This window comes from Beta vulgaris, chromosome 2, assembly GCF_026745355.1.
Source record: "Beta vulgaris subsp. vulgaris cultivar EL10 chromosome 2, EL10.2, whole genome shotgun sequence".
Lineage (NCBI taxonomy): Eukaryota > Viridiplantae > Streptophyta > Magnoliopsida > Caryophyllales > Amaranthaceae > Beta > Beta vulgaris.
The window spans coordinates 55,367,231-55,384,041 of NC_079203.1; the positions used below are offsets into that span (position 1 = coordinate 55,367,231).

Consider the following 16,811-nt stretch of genomic DNA (forward strand, 5'->3'; position numbering starts at 1 on the left):
TGAAAGATCAAGGTGGTTGGTGACGTAGGCACCGACGAGGACGAGAATAAAATTTTAAGAATCAAGTTTGGAGATAGTTGATGACAAGTGCATCAACAAGACTTTGAAGATACCTTTGGAAGAAGCATGATAAAGGACAAGAATTTTCAAGATTAGGGGTAGTGTTAGAAATTAATCTAGAAAATTCTAAATATTTGATGAAAAATGTGAGAAAAATATCTAATGGTGTATTTAGAATTAACTTGTGAAAAATCTAATATATTTGTACTTGAAAGAAAAACCTAGAAGCTAAGATACAACAACTATAAATATGTAATATTTGCATGAGTTGAAAAGGGAGCCAAACAAGTGACCTCCACACACGATATTAGGAAAGGTAGAAACAAAGGGTTCTACCAAGGTGAATTAGAGACATGAGTTCTCACAAACACACTTGTACAATTAATTATCAATGAAAATACAATTTTATGATACTATTCGGGTCCATCAAAACTTCCGTGTGCGCCACAGATTCTATCAATATGGTTCGTTCGATATCCCAGGATTTGATCCGCAGTATAACAAAAATTACGTGATATCCTACGTCTTTAGGCCACGTCTACCGATAGCGTGCAGACGGTGGTTTTGGGTTGGTTAGAAAAAGGTTCGTTAACGACCGCCAGGAGACACGGTCGAATTTTCTTGGGAAAATGGGAAGTTAAATATGCGGGTTGTATTAAACAACTTCACCGAGCCGCCTAACTTTTACATTATCAGGTCGTTACACCTTCTTCCCGTCGTGGATGAGAAAACGGCAGCAAGGTTATTGATTAACATATTTCAATTGAGGAGAAGAATAAGGTATTTTCTTGATTTCACTTCTTTGTTTCAATCGCAAATTAAAGATTCTAGAAAAAAATCATCTTTAAATTATTTGAGTTGTTTTTTTGACACAGATGCTGAATGATAATGTCCTCATCAGTTAGTGGACTTTGGAGGACATGAAACTGCCTTTCTGGATGCGGATGATAAATCCTAATTTTATGTTTGCCAACATGGAGTATTTCACAAAACAGCAGCAGAGATTTTAGTTAATTTCTCAACATATGAAGTACGATTCTTAGCGTACACCGTACATATATAAGAAGAACTAGGCTATGGTACTGGAACGCTGTTTGCATCAATTGCATTGAGTTGACAGAAAAAGTGCCAAAAATTTATATCTTGGTGCTCAAGTATAGTTGTTGTTCATCCTCTATATGTAATGTACTTACTAGATTCTTGTTTGCCTTTTCTTTCTTATTATACTTATTAATATGCCGTTGTGGGTGATGAATGTTGTCCCATTCCATGTTGTGGATACACTTCCCATAATATTTGATCGAGGATTGATTGGAGTTTATCATGATTGGTGTGAATCTTTTAACACTTATCTGCGGACATATGATCTCCTGCACTCGACTTTCCTTTTCAGCAATCTTCCGAATAGGTAAAAATTGCAAATTGTTTGTTACCTTCTTGTGTTCAAATGTTTCTAGAAATTTCTGTTCTTTATGATTGAAGTTGCTTCCCTGCAACCAAGTGAATCAGCTCAATCGTATGTTCTTCTCCTCTCTTTCTTTTTATTATTTAGGTGGATGGATATTGTTCCAAGAAACAAAGGAGATGATCAACAACATAGGAACAAACTCACAAAGCTTAAGGGTGCATTTCATTCACAAGCAAGAAAGAAGAAAGTATCATTATGGTATTACTGTGCTAGTCATGGATAACTCGCTGAATCAAGAGATAATAGAGCAAGAGATGACTCTGGAGATTCTAGAACTTTTGTTACGTGCATTTGTTATCTCATCTGGGCCGTCCAAATTCAACATCTGTGGCAGACTACCTGAATAAAGCTAGCCAAGTTCTTACAAACTCGTTGGTGTTTAGTACATACATTCGTTTCTCTTTTTGGCAATTATGGTGGTACCTATAAGACCTATATAAAATGATAGAATCTGTTACATAATCTAAAATAGAAAAACTCATCGAATTTTGTATGTAGCGCGTGCACAAATTCAGTTTCTATTGATTGTATGTTCTTGTCATCTCCTGCAAAACTTAATAGAATGGCATGCAACATCCTAGTATTTTCAAAGGAATGTTTCGAGTGTTATTAAATGGAAAGTTGGAAACAATAATTGTTTACTAATTGCAGTGGAATTAGAATTGGTGGAGATGGATGTAATTGATTTAGCAAAATGGTCCTGACTAATTTCATAATGGAGAACCTTGTGGATTATTTTGTCTACTTCATATAGATTGTAAAACGTTTCGAATTTAAATGATCTAGAAACAAGGGATTATCTTTACGGGAAGTGCCCAAACTTTTAGGTTTCTACTCCCTCCGTTTTATTTTAATTGTTACACTTTGATATATTACACTATTCACAAATTTCACTCTGACCATCAGTTGTGATTTATAAAGGTGGAAATTTTCCCTGAACTCCTTCCCTTGCCTACTTATTGGTCTAAAAGAAAATTAAAATATCCTTTTAAGTGCAAGGTTTTCTTATTAAATGTAGTTCACACTATTCTCACGAATGTAGTTCATACTTCCCCTGTTTCACAATACTCGCTACACTTTTCATTATGGTAAGTTTCACATTACTTGCTACACTTCTTTTTTGGGCAATAAACTCTCTCTATCTCTCTCCTCCACATGGGTTCCTTTTCTTTTTACTCTCTACCTCTCTCTTCTCCAAAAATTGCCTAGGAGTCCTTGAATTGAGAAGTGTAGCGAGTAATATGAAACGAAGGAAGTATTAAAATTAGACCGTCCTTTTTAATAATTTTTGTAAATAGTTATGACTTGTGATTCTTTGAAATAAAGATAAGAGTTTTGTGTGAAGTGATAAATAGTTATGTCACTTAGGGCCTGTTCTCCCCAGCTTATTTTCAGTTCAGTTCAGTTCAGTTCAATTCAGTTCAGCTCCAATCAGTTCAGCTCAGTTCAGTTCAATTCAGCTCCAATCAGTTCAGTTCAGCCCCATTCTTTTATAACCATTTTGTTAAATATTATTATTATGTTGGTATAATTTATTTTACTAATTACTCTTATTATTATTATTATTATTATTTATTTTTATATCATTACTATTAAGTATTATTATTATTGTTTAAATATTATTATGTTTAAATATTATTTATATATTTATTACATTCAATTCAATTCAATTCAGTTCAGCTCAGTTCAGTTCAGCTCCAATCAGTCCAGTTCAGTTCAGTTGTTTTATGCCGAAGAGAACAGGCCCTAAGTATGTTCTATGCTATGAGATAACTTGTTGTCACTCGTCAAAATTCATGGGTTATTTCCTTTCAAAAAAAATTAAAAAATTCATGGGTTATTTTTTTATTTCTTGTGTGTACTTATTGTCAAATTTTTTTTTTTTGGTAAGAATTACTCGTTTAGGTGAGAAGTAAGAAGTAGTTAAAGTCACCTTGTAAAAGCTTAAGGGGCACAATATAAAAGCATTAAAGATTGAATATAACTCTCTTTTGTTTGCTCACTTGAAAATTAGAGTTACAACACTTTGTCATTTATTACATGAAGAAGCTTTCTTACCGAAATTTCCTCATACACACAAATATACGACACCTTCAAGGGATAATACATCATAGGAAAAATCTTGTGTAAAACCGTATCAGTCCAAAATATTTTTGAGACAAATATTAGTCTAACCTCGTAATCAATTAGTTTAACTTAGGCATTTATCAGTTACTCAAATTATATAAATTTTCCAGTAACATGTATCAAATTAAGTCATATATTTATCAATTTAATCCCATAAATTAATAGTCTTATGCCTATCAACAAATAGTTTATACCCCATAAATTGATAATAGGACTTTGCCTCAGTCTCTCATGTTTATTAACAAAGTTTACCATAGAAATCTTAAGGATTAAATGTTCATTAACAAATGTGAAAAGCCATGATAAAACTAAAATAATATTGTAAGACGTACTTTATATCGGGGAATAATTTAAATTTTCACTAAAAAGTAACATCATCTACATAATTTGTTACTTTTTAAATTTGTATATTACATGAGTTTAAAACATAAAATCAATATTACATACTACTAAAATAAACAACAACCATATTTAATATTATTTTACATTGAAATTATAACACCAAATATTATTTGGTTTAGTAGTTAAGACTTTAGTATACAAGCTTGAGGTCATAGGATCAAATTTTATACCATGCATTTTCTAACCTTTTGTTATTCTATGGGGAGTACATGAAGTTAACACTTTAAAGGATAGCGCCACATGACACAATTACTTATTGATGTACATCTTTTAATATATTAGTATAGATATTAACACGGTCTAAGACTCCGAGTCAGTTATTTCGAGCCAAAAACTAGTTATGTATGAAACCCTCTAATCTCCTTGATGAAGCTATCATGGATAATTAACCTATAGCCCAAGTCTTTTTGGTCTTTTTAACTAATCTTTTGTGTCAAAACCAAATGAAGTACCCAAATTTAGATGGCTAAGAAAGTTGGGTTTGAGTTAGAAGCCCATGTAATTAAACTTATGATGTTCTTGCTTCTCCTTATTTGCGGCGCATACTATGAATTATAATGAAGAAGAACGTGTTTAACATCACTTTCTTCAGAAATTCAAGACAAAGTCTTTAAACTCTTCTTCATGCTTCAAATCCTTCACAAAATTCGAGGAGAAGAGAGAAACTGGACTTATTTTTGCTCAGTTTCTGTATCAAACTCAGGTATAGTATTATTTATCCAAAAAAGAAACCATTTTTTTCAGTTTATTATTGATTGTGATTTTTCTTAGGAGCTTAAATTTACCAATTTTAGCACTCAATTAAGTTAATTTTTACTGTAATTGAGGTGATTTTAGTTCCCATTGAAGATATATGAAGATAGGGAAAGTATTCAATCAGTTAATTTTGATCATGCTAATGCTTGTATCATTATGTTGTATGATTGTTGTGATTATGTCAATGTTTACGTTACCTGATTTATCAACTGGGAAAATTGTTGAATCCTCAAAAATGGAGGGAAGATATTCAAAGGGTGAAAAATTGGGTAAATTTGGGGAAATGATGATTGAGATGTTACCTAATGATCTTGCATTTACTGTATTTGTGCCCTCTGAAAAGGCCTTTGAACGTGATTTGAGATTAAGGGCAAATCAAAGTTTTTCAAGGGAAGAGTGGGATAATGTGTATGCAACTGTTTCTCATGTACTAGGTTTTTCGGCGATTCCTCGAAAGATTTATGCAGGTTTACTTCCTCGTGGGAAAGATTTATCTTATGATTCAGTATCTGGGTTTACATTGTATATTTCTAAGGGTTTTGATGGTGTTTTGGTTGTTAATAGGGTTAGGGCGGAACGAATTGATATTAAGAAAGGTAAGGTGGTGGTGCATATAATGGATGGGGTTATAATGGATGCTGAGTTTGAGCAATCAGTTCTTCCTAATGATGATGGAGATCAAATGACTATGGATATTTAGTTTTGAGATGATTATTGATTTGGTTTTACCAATGTAATGGTTGATTTTGTTTTTTAGGGTTTTAAAGGGTATCGAGATTATTGGTTGAGGATACATCATACATGACATTTGAAGTCTATAGAGTTAGAGTGAGGCTAAATGAAGAAACAATTCATCGATAAACCAGTAAGAGGGGGGCGATTTGGTAGATCCACTGGGTTTGGGCCCTAATCCCCTATACCGATCTCTCTGTCTTGTTTAGCGATGAAGATGTTCTCCATTTAGTTGTTATTTTTTATTTTGATTCTCGTGTACTTTACATTACAGAGTTAGTTTAATGGAAGGATAATTGTTATAGGATTGTTGAAGATGGTGAAATTGGTTGCATTAGATAATTTGGGAGTAGATGTATGATTTTCAGAAGAGTTTTGCTTCACAATTTGGCTGGGTTGTAGCCTATACACTCATAAAATCGTTTGCAAGTTTTGGAGCCAATCTGCGGTAGTAGTTCAGCCTAGAGTGGAGATGAAGAACCCTAATTCAAGCTCAAACAAAGCAATGCATAGGCTTACTAGTTTGTTGTATGTAACATTGTACGTAGAAGGCAGAAAAACAGTTGTAATCTTAGGAACAAATACAGCAATTTTGACTGATACGCCGGAATACAAAAGCATTTGATATTCATATCTTCAATACTGTCTGTTTCAATGAGCTTTGAGTATATTTGGTTATAACTTAAATAACAGCATGTTCCTGATCCTGCAATTCGTCTCTGTTTCATCAAAATGGTTTTATGAAGTTACAATGCCAAAAGAAACTGGTGCTTATATTACAGATGAAAGTCACATTCTTATATTATGTCTGTCAATACAAACTGTTCTGTCCAGTAGGAAGAGTTAAGCAATCAGACCAGCTTCTGCTAAGTGAGTTAAGGCGGTTGTATAAAATTGTGTTTGCTGTAAGAATCTGGAGAAAGTTTGCATAAATTTTTTAATTCTCATTCACCGTACATGAATGTTTGAGCAATCATTTAAATGGAAGTTTCGGATAAGCAAACCCTATCCTTTCTACTAGAAAAGACCCAAAAAAAGAAGGAAAAAAAATGTGTTCAGCAAGCTGAAAATGGATTAGCAGAACCCTCAAGCATATTGATCAAGACATTCATCCAATGGGGTGTACTTCACTTCTGGGTAAAGCTCGGCCACATCTACATCAATTGAAGAATCGTTCTCAAAACTAGCCAATCATCCCCTTGACTCAGACTGAGAAATGTATATTTTGCGGAAATGGTGACTCTGCACAACAGATAACAAAAGTCAGAGAATTATTTTGTGGACTTTAAACATATTGGAAGCATAGTATAACTCACTCCAGTGACCTTGGATGTTCTGAAGAACTTCATCCTCTGTAATGTGAATTTTCTCAAGTTTTTGCCAATCTTCTTCTCTCACAAGGAAACTAGCTCATTGATGGACAGCCAAATACTTTCAACCATGGAAATTAATTATAATAGGCTGTCACTCCCATGGTTGAAAATACCTTCAAAACGATCAATTTCCAATAAAAATCCTATTATAATCTTCAATAAGGCGTTATTTTTTCCAACTGATTGTCACAGAAATAATCCAATTTTTGCTGATCAATACTAATCTGGAGAGGACCACAATAGATAGTGTTTTCGTCGCCCGAATCTCTCTAATATGAAGTTACCAGTCCTCATCTAAACTTCTTAGTCCTTGTATGAATTTTTCTTAGCCATTATCTTAACTTATCTTTCATGAAATAAATGAAAAATAAGGTGAAGAGACAGAGACTTGCCAACTATACAAGACTATAGATTGCTTTTGAAAGACTAACGTGCAAACTATTTTACATTGAGCTAACTGCTAAGTAGACTACTATGGTTATCTGCTCATAGTTATGTACAAAACTTGTGAATGTGTGCATTTTACGAAGGCTTGGTTGGATGATTATCTTTGACATTTTTATCTCCTAATCTTACCACTTTGTCTCTAGGAGGAGCTCTGGCATGCTATTGCCTGAAACCAGCGATGAAGAAACCGGGCAAAGCAATTACAGGCAATGTAGGTATGTGCAATACCTTCTGCTTCAACTTTCAATGTTTATTTTCAGCCTTCATTACGAAGAGACCTGCAGTGGATTGCACCATGCCCCCAAAATTTGCTCCCACTACTCCTGCAACTGAAACCACCACAACTTTTTAGAATGCCTTCACCAAGTTTCATGATCATACATATATCATCACCACGCAAGGCAGCAACCAGAAAAAGGTTGATTTTTTTTGGTGAACGAGGTTGATTTTTTTGGTGAAAGAGGTTGAGTTTTTGGTGAAAGAGGTTGATATTTTAAACTACACTACTTCTGCTAATCATAGTTCATTCTATATAGGAGCATATTTTTTTTTAGGTGAAAGAGGCTAACATTAAAACAAATCAGTCATGGCCATGAAATAGCCTCATACAATCAACTCTACAAGAGTTTCACAAAACTAGGGGTAAAGGGAATGTCTCTAGTTTCATTCAGCATACTAGCATTTTTCCTACAATCTTTCGCCAATTCGTCTGCCACCCTATTTTGCTCCTTCTCGAACACGAACTGGAAAGGTTGAAACATCTTTTGCCACTCCCCTGCGTTCATTTAGCACATGACAGTAGAAATCTCGTGCAACACTATCCTTGTTCATCAAAGAAATGGCCTGTTTGTTGTCCGAAACGATAATGATATTGTTGAGAAATTCCTTCTGAGCATAACGTAATCCCTCCAAGATTGCTAGAAGTTCAGCCATGAGGACATCTTTTGCATATATGGCCTTTTGAGTGCCCCCAATCCACTGTTCTATATAATTTCGCATTACTCCTCCATTCCTGTTAAAGAGCTCTTTGCAAGGAAAGAAGCATCAACATGAATCTAAAAAAAGTGGAGGCCTCTGAAGATACGGTGTTCAAGTTACTTTGGTTCGATATTAACTGACTTATAAGAATTGGAGAAATCACGGGCTACATAAATAGCTTTTCTAATAGTATGATCCGGTTGTGGAATGGATTTCTTTTCAAACACGAAACAGTTTCTATTTTGCCATATTTCAAAATGAAGGGGAATAAAGTAGCCCAAACACTGCCTTGATTCTTTGTGTAACACATTACACATGCTACTGTCTATAATCCAGTCTTGCTGCTCATTGTCCGTCCAATCAATGGGAGACGCCGGACATTTTCCACACAAGATTAGCATGGTAGCAACCCCTTATTACGTGAAATGAGGATCCCTCATGACTGTTGCACAGGGGGGGGGGGAGGAAGAATTTTCCCAATACACAACATCCTATTTGTTGGCAGCCTATCTTTCCACAAAAGCCACGGAACAAACTTAAGTCTCGGTGGCGTTAGGCTTCTCCAGACATTCAAGTGCAAAATGTTACAAGTAGGATGTTAAATAAGGCCGAGTACGCGTTTTTCAGGGAGAATTGATTATCAATCACAAAGGAGGAGGAAGGGATATTATGATGTAACTTCTTTACCTACAACATTTCCGTAAGACTAATTGGTGTTCGGGTTTCGCTTATATTGTTATAGTAGTATTGTTTAAGGGTTGGCTTGTTGTTTTGTATGAATATGTGTTCCTTTTCCCTTAATCTGGAGGGGACAATTTTCACATATGACTAATCGTACTCCATCCTAAAACCAATTGGCAATAGGAGAAGTGTACTTGGGATGATTTCTACTCCCGAGTCTCGAAAGTGGCAATGAGCTTATAATTGGCAGGATCAGCGAGAATGGCTTGCTCTTACCAATACTTTCCCAGATTTTTGATCCATCCGACTACCAATATTAATACAGTATGTTCTCTGACTTCACTCTCTTCACTATGGTGCTGGTTTGAGTGGATGAAAGTGGGATAATGCAAGTCTTCAAAGCTTGCTCACCAACTCCGAATTTAGTTAAGACTAAATTGGAAGATCATTTTAATTTTAACTAGTCATTAATAGCACTTTCCCTAATAGAGATACTTAAAACTCTAGAATGTGACTTTCGGTGTCACATTATAGACGTATTTTTGGTGGAATCTTATACCTAAATAAATAGACCTAAAAATTTCTCCGATTTAATATGAATTATCCAACCGGAGAATTGATTTTGACCCGAAAATGACAAATTTACCTGAAATCCGAAATGAACCAAACCAACCTGAACATAAGTATTTTATTAAATTTTTTTCTTTTCTTTTTCCGGATTCTAACCACCTATCTGCCCTCCATACCAACCACTGGGGTGTACATGTTTTTCCAAATACTAAGCTACACTTGATCACTATCTAACTAAGGTCACAGATCTACTAACAAGCAAAAAACCCTAAACACTTACATATACTTCATACACTATAAGATACAGACAGAACTTTTGCTTACAACATTTTACAGTGAATTAGGAAAGATTTGTGAAACCTCAACACCACCTTCACCTTCCTTCTTTTCTTCTGATCCTTGGCGAATTTACAATGAATTTATGGGGAGAAAATGGCATTGCTACTTACTACTAATTTCCTTCAGATTCAGGGACTTCTTCTATACTCATATCCAGCACATCAACAGAGGAGCTAAAACTTCCAACATCTGCAGTAATGGTGGACACAGATTCAATCCCCGAACCAGCTTGTATTTCCTTAAACATCGTCATGACCTGTACCATTGTAGGCCGTTTTGATGATCTATCATCCAAGCAAGCACAGGCAACATTCAAATGCTGCAAGAGCTCCATTTCCAAATTTGGGTCCTCCTTTAATAATTCAGGATCAAATACATCAGTTATTCTCAATTTAGCATGCATCTTGACCCACCCGACAAGATTATTATGCTCACCAAAATCAGGTGAATGTGTAGGATGTTTCCCTGTAAGCAACTCCAGCAAAACAACACCATAACTATACACGTCTCCCTTGGCTGAACATCTAAAGCTTTGGTAGTACTCTGGTGGGACGTATCCTGGTGTACCAGCCAATGTGCTAACACTCAAATGAGTATCCATCGCACTCATAAGTCTAGCCATTCCGAAATCAGATACCCTTGCTTCCAATTTTTCATCGACCAAAACATTACTTGATTTCATATCCCGGTGAATAATGTGTGGGATGCAATTATGATGTAGAAATGCTAAACCTCGAGCTGCCCCCATCGCAATTTTTCTCCTTGTAGCCCAATTCAGCTTGATTCCAGCTTTTTTTGACCCGTGTAAGACATCTTCAAGGGATCCATATTTCATGAAGTCGTAAACTAACAATCGTTCTTCTCCCACTTTGCAGTATCCTAAGAGAGGCACTAGGTTTCTGTGCTTGATTTTACCAATGGTTTCCATTTCGGCAGTGAACTCTCTATCTCCTTGCCCACTTATCTGTATAAGCTTCTTGATAGCAACCACAGTCCCATCTTTGAGCACTGCTTTATAGACATCACCAAACCCTCCCTGGCCTATCAAACTGTCATCATGGAACCCATTTGTGGCTTCTAGAAGATCAGCAAAAGTTAGCTTCTGAAGGGGATTCTCAAATGTTGCGAGGTTGATGCTTAATGCCTCACGTTTACTGGTAAATTTCCAAGCAGAAGTTGTGTAGTTGCCTGAATGTGAGTGAGTACCATAATCCATATAACTATCCTGCAAAAAGTTCTTTTTCCTCCTTTTTTTCACCTCAATGGCCACTATGATCAACCCAAATATGCAGAAAAGAGAGAAGAATAACCCCATTGCTACACTCCCTGCAAGGAAACCCTTCCTCTTCCCATGTTTTTGATGCTGAGATGAATTCGCACCTGCGTGTCTATCACAAGTTGGCAAGGGATACCCACAGAGGCCAGGGTTATAGAGGAATCTAGAAGGCGGGAATGTCTCGAATTGTGCTGTAGCAGGAATCATACCGGAGAGCTCGTTGTATGACAAATCCATATCCGTCAAGGAAGAAAGGCTGCCCAAAGATGGCGGGATGGGGCCGGACAGATGGTTGTGAGAAAGATACATAACACCAATGTTCTTCATCCCTGCAAGATCTTCAGGGATTTCACCAGACAGATTGTTATGACCCAAATTCAATATCCACAGATAGAACATTGTGCCGAGCTCCTTTGGGATACTACCCTGGAGATTGTTATAAGACAGGTCTAAGAAAATCATGGACCCGTTGTTATTAAAGTTTGGCCTAGTATGACCTAGGTAGATTTGCTGGAATTTGCACATGGTAGGGATTCTATAAACAGCATCCGGCCTTATCCCAGAAAATTCGAGCAAATTCCCAGTGCCCTGGCACCCGGTTCCTCCATAATTCCTCAAGTACCAGTACTTCTTCCGAACATCAAGTCCAATAGTGCCTGAATGTTTGGGTAAGGCAGGAGGAATACTCCCACTCAACAAATTGCTATTCAAATCCAACCATAACAAGCTCTTGCAATCACCCAACTCAGGTGGAATTTCGCCATGAAATGAGTTGTTTGAAAGCTTCAAAATGGCTAGATTATTCAAGTTACCAATCCAAGATGGTATTGTTCCACCCAACTTGTTGCTCGACAACGAAATACAGTTCAAGTTTGTGCAGTTGGACAGGCCAGAGGGGATGCTACCAGTCAACTCATTGTAGTCTAAAATCAAATTTTCAAGTGCTTGATTGTACATAAGCTCGGATGGGATATCCCCATCAAGCTTGTTCATCCACATAATCAAGTCTTTAAGCTGAGTTAAAGAACCCAAGCTAGTTGGGATTCTGCCAGTGAGGTAATTGAAGCTAAGATCAAGAGAAACAAGCTGAGAGCAATTACCTAAAGTGGGTGGTATATGGCCAATGAATAAGTTGTTTTGAAGGTAAAGTTCTTTCAAGTTGCTGAGTTTTCCTTCCGGTGTTCGACAGATCCCAGATGGGATTTTCCCAGCAATGCTATTAGAGCTCAAATCCAAGGATTCTAAGCTACTAAGCATAGAGAAAGAATCAGGCAAAGTACCCTCAAATTGATTAAAACCCAGGTTTAATCTCTTCAAGTTCTTCATTTCCAAAAACATATCAACAGGCAAATCCCCAGAAAAACCATTGTTAGAAACATCAAAAACTTCTAACAAGGTGCAAGATTCAAAGCTAGTGGGAATCATTCTAGATAGATTGTTAAAAGAAAGATCCAACTCCACCAAAGTTGAGCAAACATCATCTGCAAAACTCTGAGGGATCATACCTTGAAAGTGGTTGTTGCTCAAGTAGAGAAACTCCATACTTGAAGAGGGTAATGAGGGAATTTCACCAGTGAGCTGATTATTAGACACATTCAAGGAACTCAAACTGTTACATCCAACAAATGCAATCTCAATGTTTCCAACAAATTTATTGGAAGACAAATCAAGATGCTTCAATTTAGGGCAAAATTTCCCAAAATTAGGCATAGGACTTGAGATATTATTGAAGGAAACATCCAAATACTCCAAATTTGAACAGTTTGAGAGAGAAAAACTCCCCTCAAGTTTGTTCCTTTTCAAACCCAAGTGACTCAACTTCTCACAACCTTGAGATAACATCCATGGAAGAAGTTGATCTCCAGATAAGTGATTTCCAGAAACATCCAATGTTTTGAGTGAAATCCCAAAATGAGAATCCCCCAAATTCTTGGAAGATTCCAATAAATTGTAGGAAAGATTCAAACTTGTGAGTGAAGAACATGAAGAAAACTCAGACAAATCAGAAAAAGACCCAGAAATGAAGTTCAAAGAAAGGTCAATTTCTGAAAGAAAAGAAGAGCAGAGAGAGAAAGGTTGAAGAGAACCAGAAATATTAGAGGAGGAGAGAGAAAGAGAAGTTAAAAGGTCAATAGAGAAAAGGTAAGTTGAAACAGAGGAAAAATTAGTAGAAAGAGAGAAAGATGTGAAATTTAAGGAAGAAACCCTTGAATTGTTGCAAATAACACCAGAAAATTGACATGGGTCAGAATTTTCTTGCCAATTTTCAAGGATTTCTGGGTTGAGGAGAGAGAATTTGAAGCTCAACAATTTGTGGGCATCTTTAGTTTTTCCATTCAAAGGAGGAAAAACAGCTGAAACAGAGGAAAGTAATGGTGGGTAGAGAGAAAAAAGCAATAAAATAGTGTAAAGATGGTTCATTTTTTCTGGGCATTGTTTCATTAAGCTTATTTTATTAGTGGGTTTTAACGATTAAAGGTTTTTGAGTGATCCATTGATGAGAAAGTTGAGAGCTTGAGCTATAAGGAAGAAGAAGAAGAAGAAACAGAGGAGAGAGAAAATAGGAGTAGTATATTCTTTCAATCAAGTACTAGTGTTGCCCAATTAATCTTCTTGCTAAACTCAATTTGCATAAATCACAGATCGTTTTAATTAAACAAACTACCAGTGTAATTGGATTTTGGAGGGAACGTCTATTTTTTTTTTTGAGGGAGGTTAGGCCTTGGGGAAAGTGTACTCGATTGTTTTCTAGTATTGGTCTTTTATTTAAAATTAGGGTTTATTCTCATTATTAATACTACTTCTTCCGTTCTTTATTACACAGATCGTCGGGTTAGACAACTAAGCGATTAGAGTATAATTTATCTTTCATAGATTACATGTTTAACACATATTTTGTCTGTTTCAAAATACTTGACACGCTTCTCTCGACATGATTTCGAATGCATGATTTTAACCATTAATAACTCTAATTACCTATAAATGAAAATTATAAAAAGTAATATCATGAAAGTATATGCCGAGACGAGTATGACAAGATCTCAATTCCTACTAACTATAATTTGTTTTACGTAAAATTCACAAAACATAGTCAAAAGAGAGTGTGAATAATAAAAAAGTCAAACCGTGTCAAGTACTCCCTTCGTCCCATATTATAGTGTTTATTTCGCATTTTTTACGAGAATTGAGAAAAGTGAAACCTGAATGATAAGCAATTGATGTTGTGGGAAAAAAAAAAACTGATTCTAGGAGAAAGAATGGTGCATAATAGGTGAAAGAGCATTAAATATATGACTGATTTAACCTTAGGTTCAATGAATAAAGAAAAAACTATTTCTAAGGAGCAAATAAATGATAGCTATATAGTTTTATTGTGCAATTAAAAATAGAAATAAGAACAATATTTTAAGACACTCAAAATAAAATCCAAGCATTATATTATCAAACGGAAGGAGTATTTCGAAACGGAGGAAGTATGACGCGAATACTAAAAAGAAAGTAGTATCATTTCATTTCTAATGTTCAATTGGTCAACCTCAAGTTTTGGTTCTGAACGTGTGAATAATCAGGGATCCATGTCATCCATTTTTATGGAACACACATGTCTTTATCTCTCTCTCATATTTCAAAGGTCCCACACTCCCAGCTAATAGCTATCTATGCATCTGAGTATTGCTAATACAATTCAATAATATATTAATATGGGCCTATGCCTTTGTTTTTGGCAGATCTTAGAAGGTATGAATTAGCAGTGGTAGTGGGCCTGGTGGGCCCATGTCTTTTCTAGCGTTATGTTGGACAAAGGAGGGCCCACTGACTGGGAGGTGCACGTGGGTTCGGGATATGGCTCATCCTTTTCAGGCCCAACATTGCGGTTGAATGATAGAGAGAGAGTGAATGAAAGATAGTAATGTTTTTCATGATAATGCACAAACAAAATGTTATTATTGCATTACAATTATGAAACTCTCAATATAAAAAGAAAAGGCTAATTGTCTATTAGAACTCACAAGTATTATTCAAAAATTGGGAATTTTTTTCACAAAAAAGTAGGGATGATAGAAGGACAGAGAATTCTTTCACTAGAGCAATTTTTGGTCATACTGACTAGAGAGAGAAATTGATTAATAAGTTATGTAGTCGTAACGTTATTTTAAAAGTTTACTACCTCGTTTCATCTGTATTTTATTGTTCTTCCTTATTGTTGTCGGAGAGAACCAAGGATTGGAATCGCACAGGAAAGGTAAAAGTAAAAGTGGGAATAACAACAACAAAAAACCCAAAAAGAAAAGTGGAAAGAACAAAAAAGAACAGAAATAGTGTATAAATTGAAATTGATATTTTCTTTGCATGAAACAATCCATGTAGCAAATAATTGTCTAAGTGAGAACTAAGTTTGATTTTAGCTTTGATAACTAAATTTTTCATTACTATTGTTTACTCCTATTTGAATAGGACATATAACGCGCAAAGCGTAATCCATAATTTGCCGGGTATCATTAGAATCAACAAACTAATTTATAATAAGAAATAGAGAAGTATTAAATTTAGAATAGATTTGCTTATACGCGTATTCACAAATTAATACTCCTTGAGAATAAAGGTTGACCTAGTAGTTCTATATTATAAGGTCCTCTTTTAATTTCTGTGATCGATAGGAGTCCAATTCTCACCCCTTACAAAAAGGTTTCCAATGTGATTTTGTAATTTGTTAGATCTTAACTTAACTTAGAATCTTATATGGGAGTTTTCCAAGTTATTATGCTTCCTTGGTCACTTATGAATTTGTAGGGATTATTAGTTATCTTGTTGGGTTGTTGACCCAACTTAAAAGTATCAAACCTTTGGTCTCTATACACCAGAAAGAAGAAAAAAAATTTGCTCGTTTGTTTCAGTTTGGATTGTATTAGCATTAGACTGTGCTTCCTCTTGGATTATGTTAGCATTAGACTGTACTTCCTCTTTTAATTATGTACGCTTTCTCGTTGTCAAAAAAAAAAGTTTCTCATAGAAGGTTTTTTCGATGATGTGAAATTATCATAATTTCATCGTACCAAAATATTTAGCTTTCCATATATGTTATGGGGAAAGCGACTGAAGCTAATGAAGGAAGTGGAAGTTGGAAACCAGCCGTCTGTGAAGTCCTACCGACAATACCAGCTTGTCATTGGATCATCTGTTTCCACACTTTGGCTATGTTCTCTTGTTTTAGGAACTTATTTCTTACTTATTCTTGTTGAAAAATGAATACTAGATCAGACTTTCTTTATTATTTATTTCCAATCACTTACTAGCAAGTACATCGGATTCCATATTATAAAAATTAGATTTGTAAAATACATATTAAGATGAATCTATTGAGATTCTCATACGAATATAATTTTTTTCTCTATAATGCGTACCTAGACCCTTGAAAATGTCTCGCGCACAAGATACATCATAAGCCTAGGAGAAGTCCAATACAACTCCAAAATAGTCAATTTGAACGGCCGACGAAAATCTCCATGCGATGAATCATAGCTCATATACGACCATTTAGAAGCTAAATTGGGCATACAAACGAGCATGTGGTGGCTTTGAGGGATTTTTTGAAGCATAATGC

The 16,811-nt window shown here is 35.4% G+C and overlaps 1 protein-coding gene and 1 long non-coding RNA gene across 3 annotated transcripts; both read left to right on the forward strand.

Moving 5' to 3' along the window:
* The first annotated feature begins 4,503 nt into the window (after positions 1-4,503).
* LOC109134463 (uncharacterized) lies at positions 4,504-15,221 on the forward strand. 2 transcript variants are annotated; one of them, XR_008968358.1, is made up of 4 exons: positions 4,504-4,760; positions 7,509-7,580; positions 9,208-9,348; positions 14,938-15,221. It is a non-coding gene; the product is annotated as an uncharacterized LOC109134463 (long non-coding RNA). The 2 variants fall into 2 exon arrangements; XR_002039352.3 differs by lacking the exon at positions 9,208-9,348 and having other exon boundaries at positions 4,507-4,760.
* On the forward strand, positions 4,760-6,185 carry LOC104903636 (uncharacterized). Its single transcript, XM_010691707.4, has one exon. The coding sequence runs from the start codon at positions 4,911-4,913 to the stop codon at positions 5,511-5,513; it is 603 nt and encodes a 200-aa protein (XP_010690009.1). The 5' UTR covers positions 4,760-4,910; the 3' UTR covers positions 5,514-6,185.
* Positions 15,222-16,811: the final 1,590 nt, after the last annotated feature.

Bases quoted from the DNA above. Each gene is read 5' to 3' on its own strand.
- LOC104903636 (XM_010691707.4), top strand. From the start codon at position 4,911: ATGAAGATAGGGAAAGTATTCAATCAGTTAATTTTGATCATGCTAATG.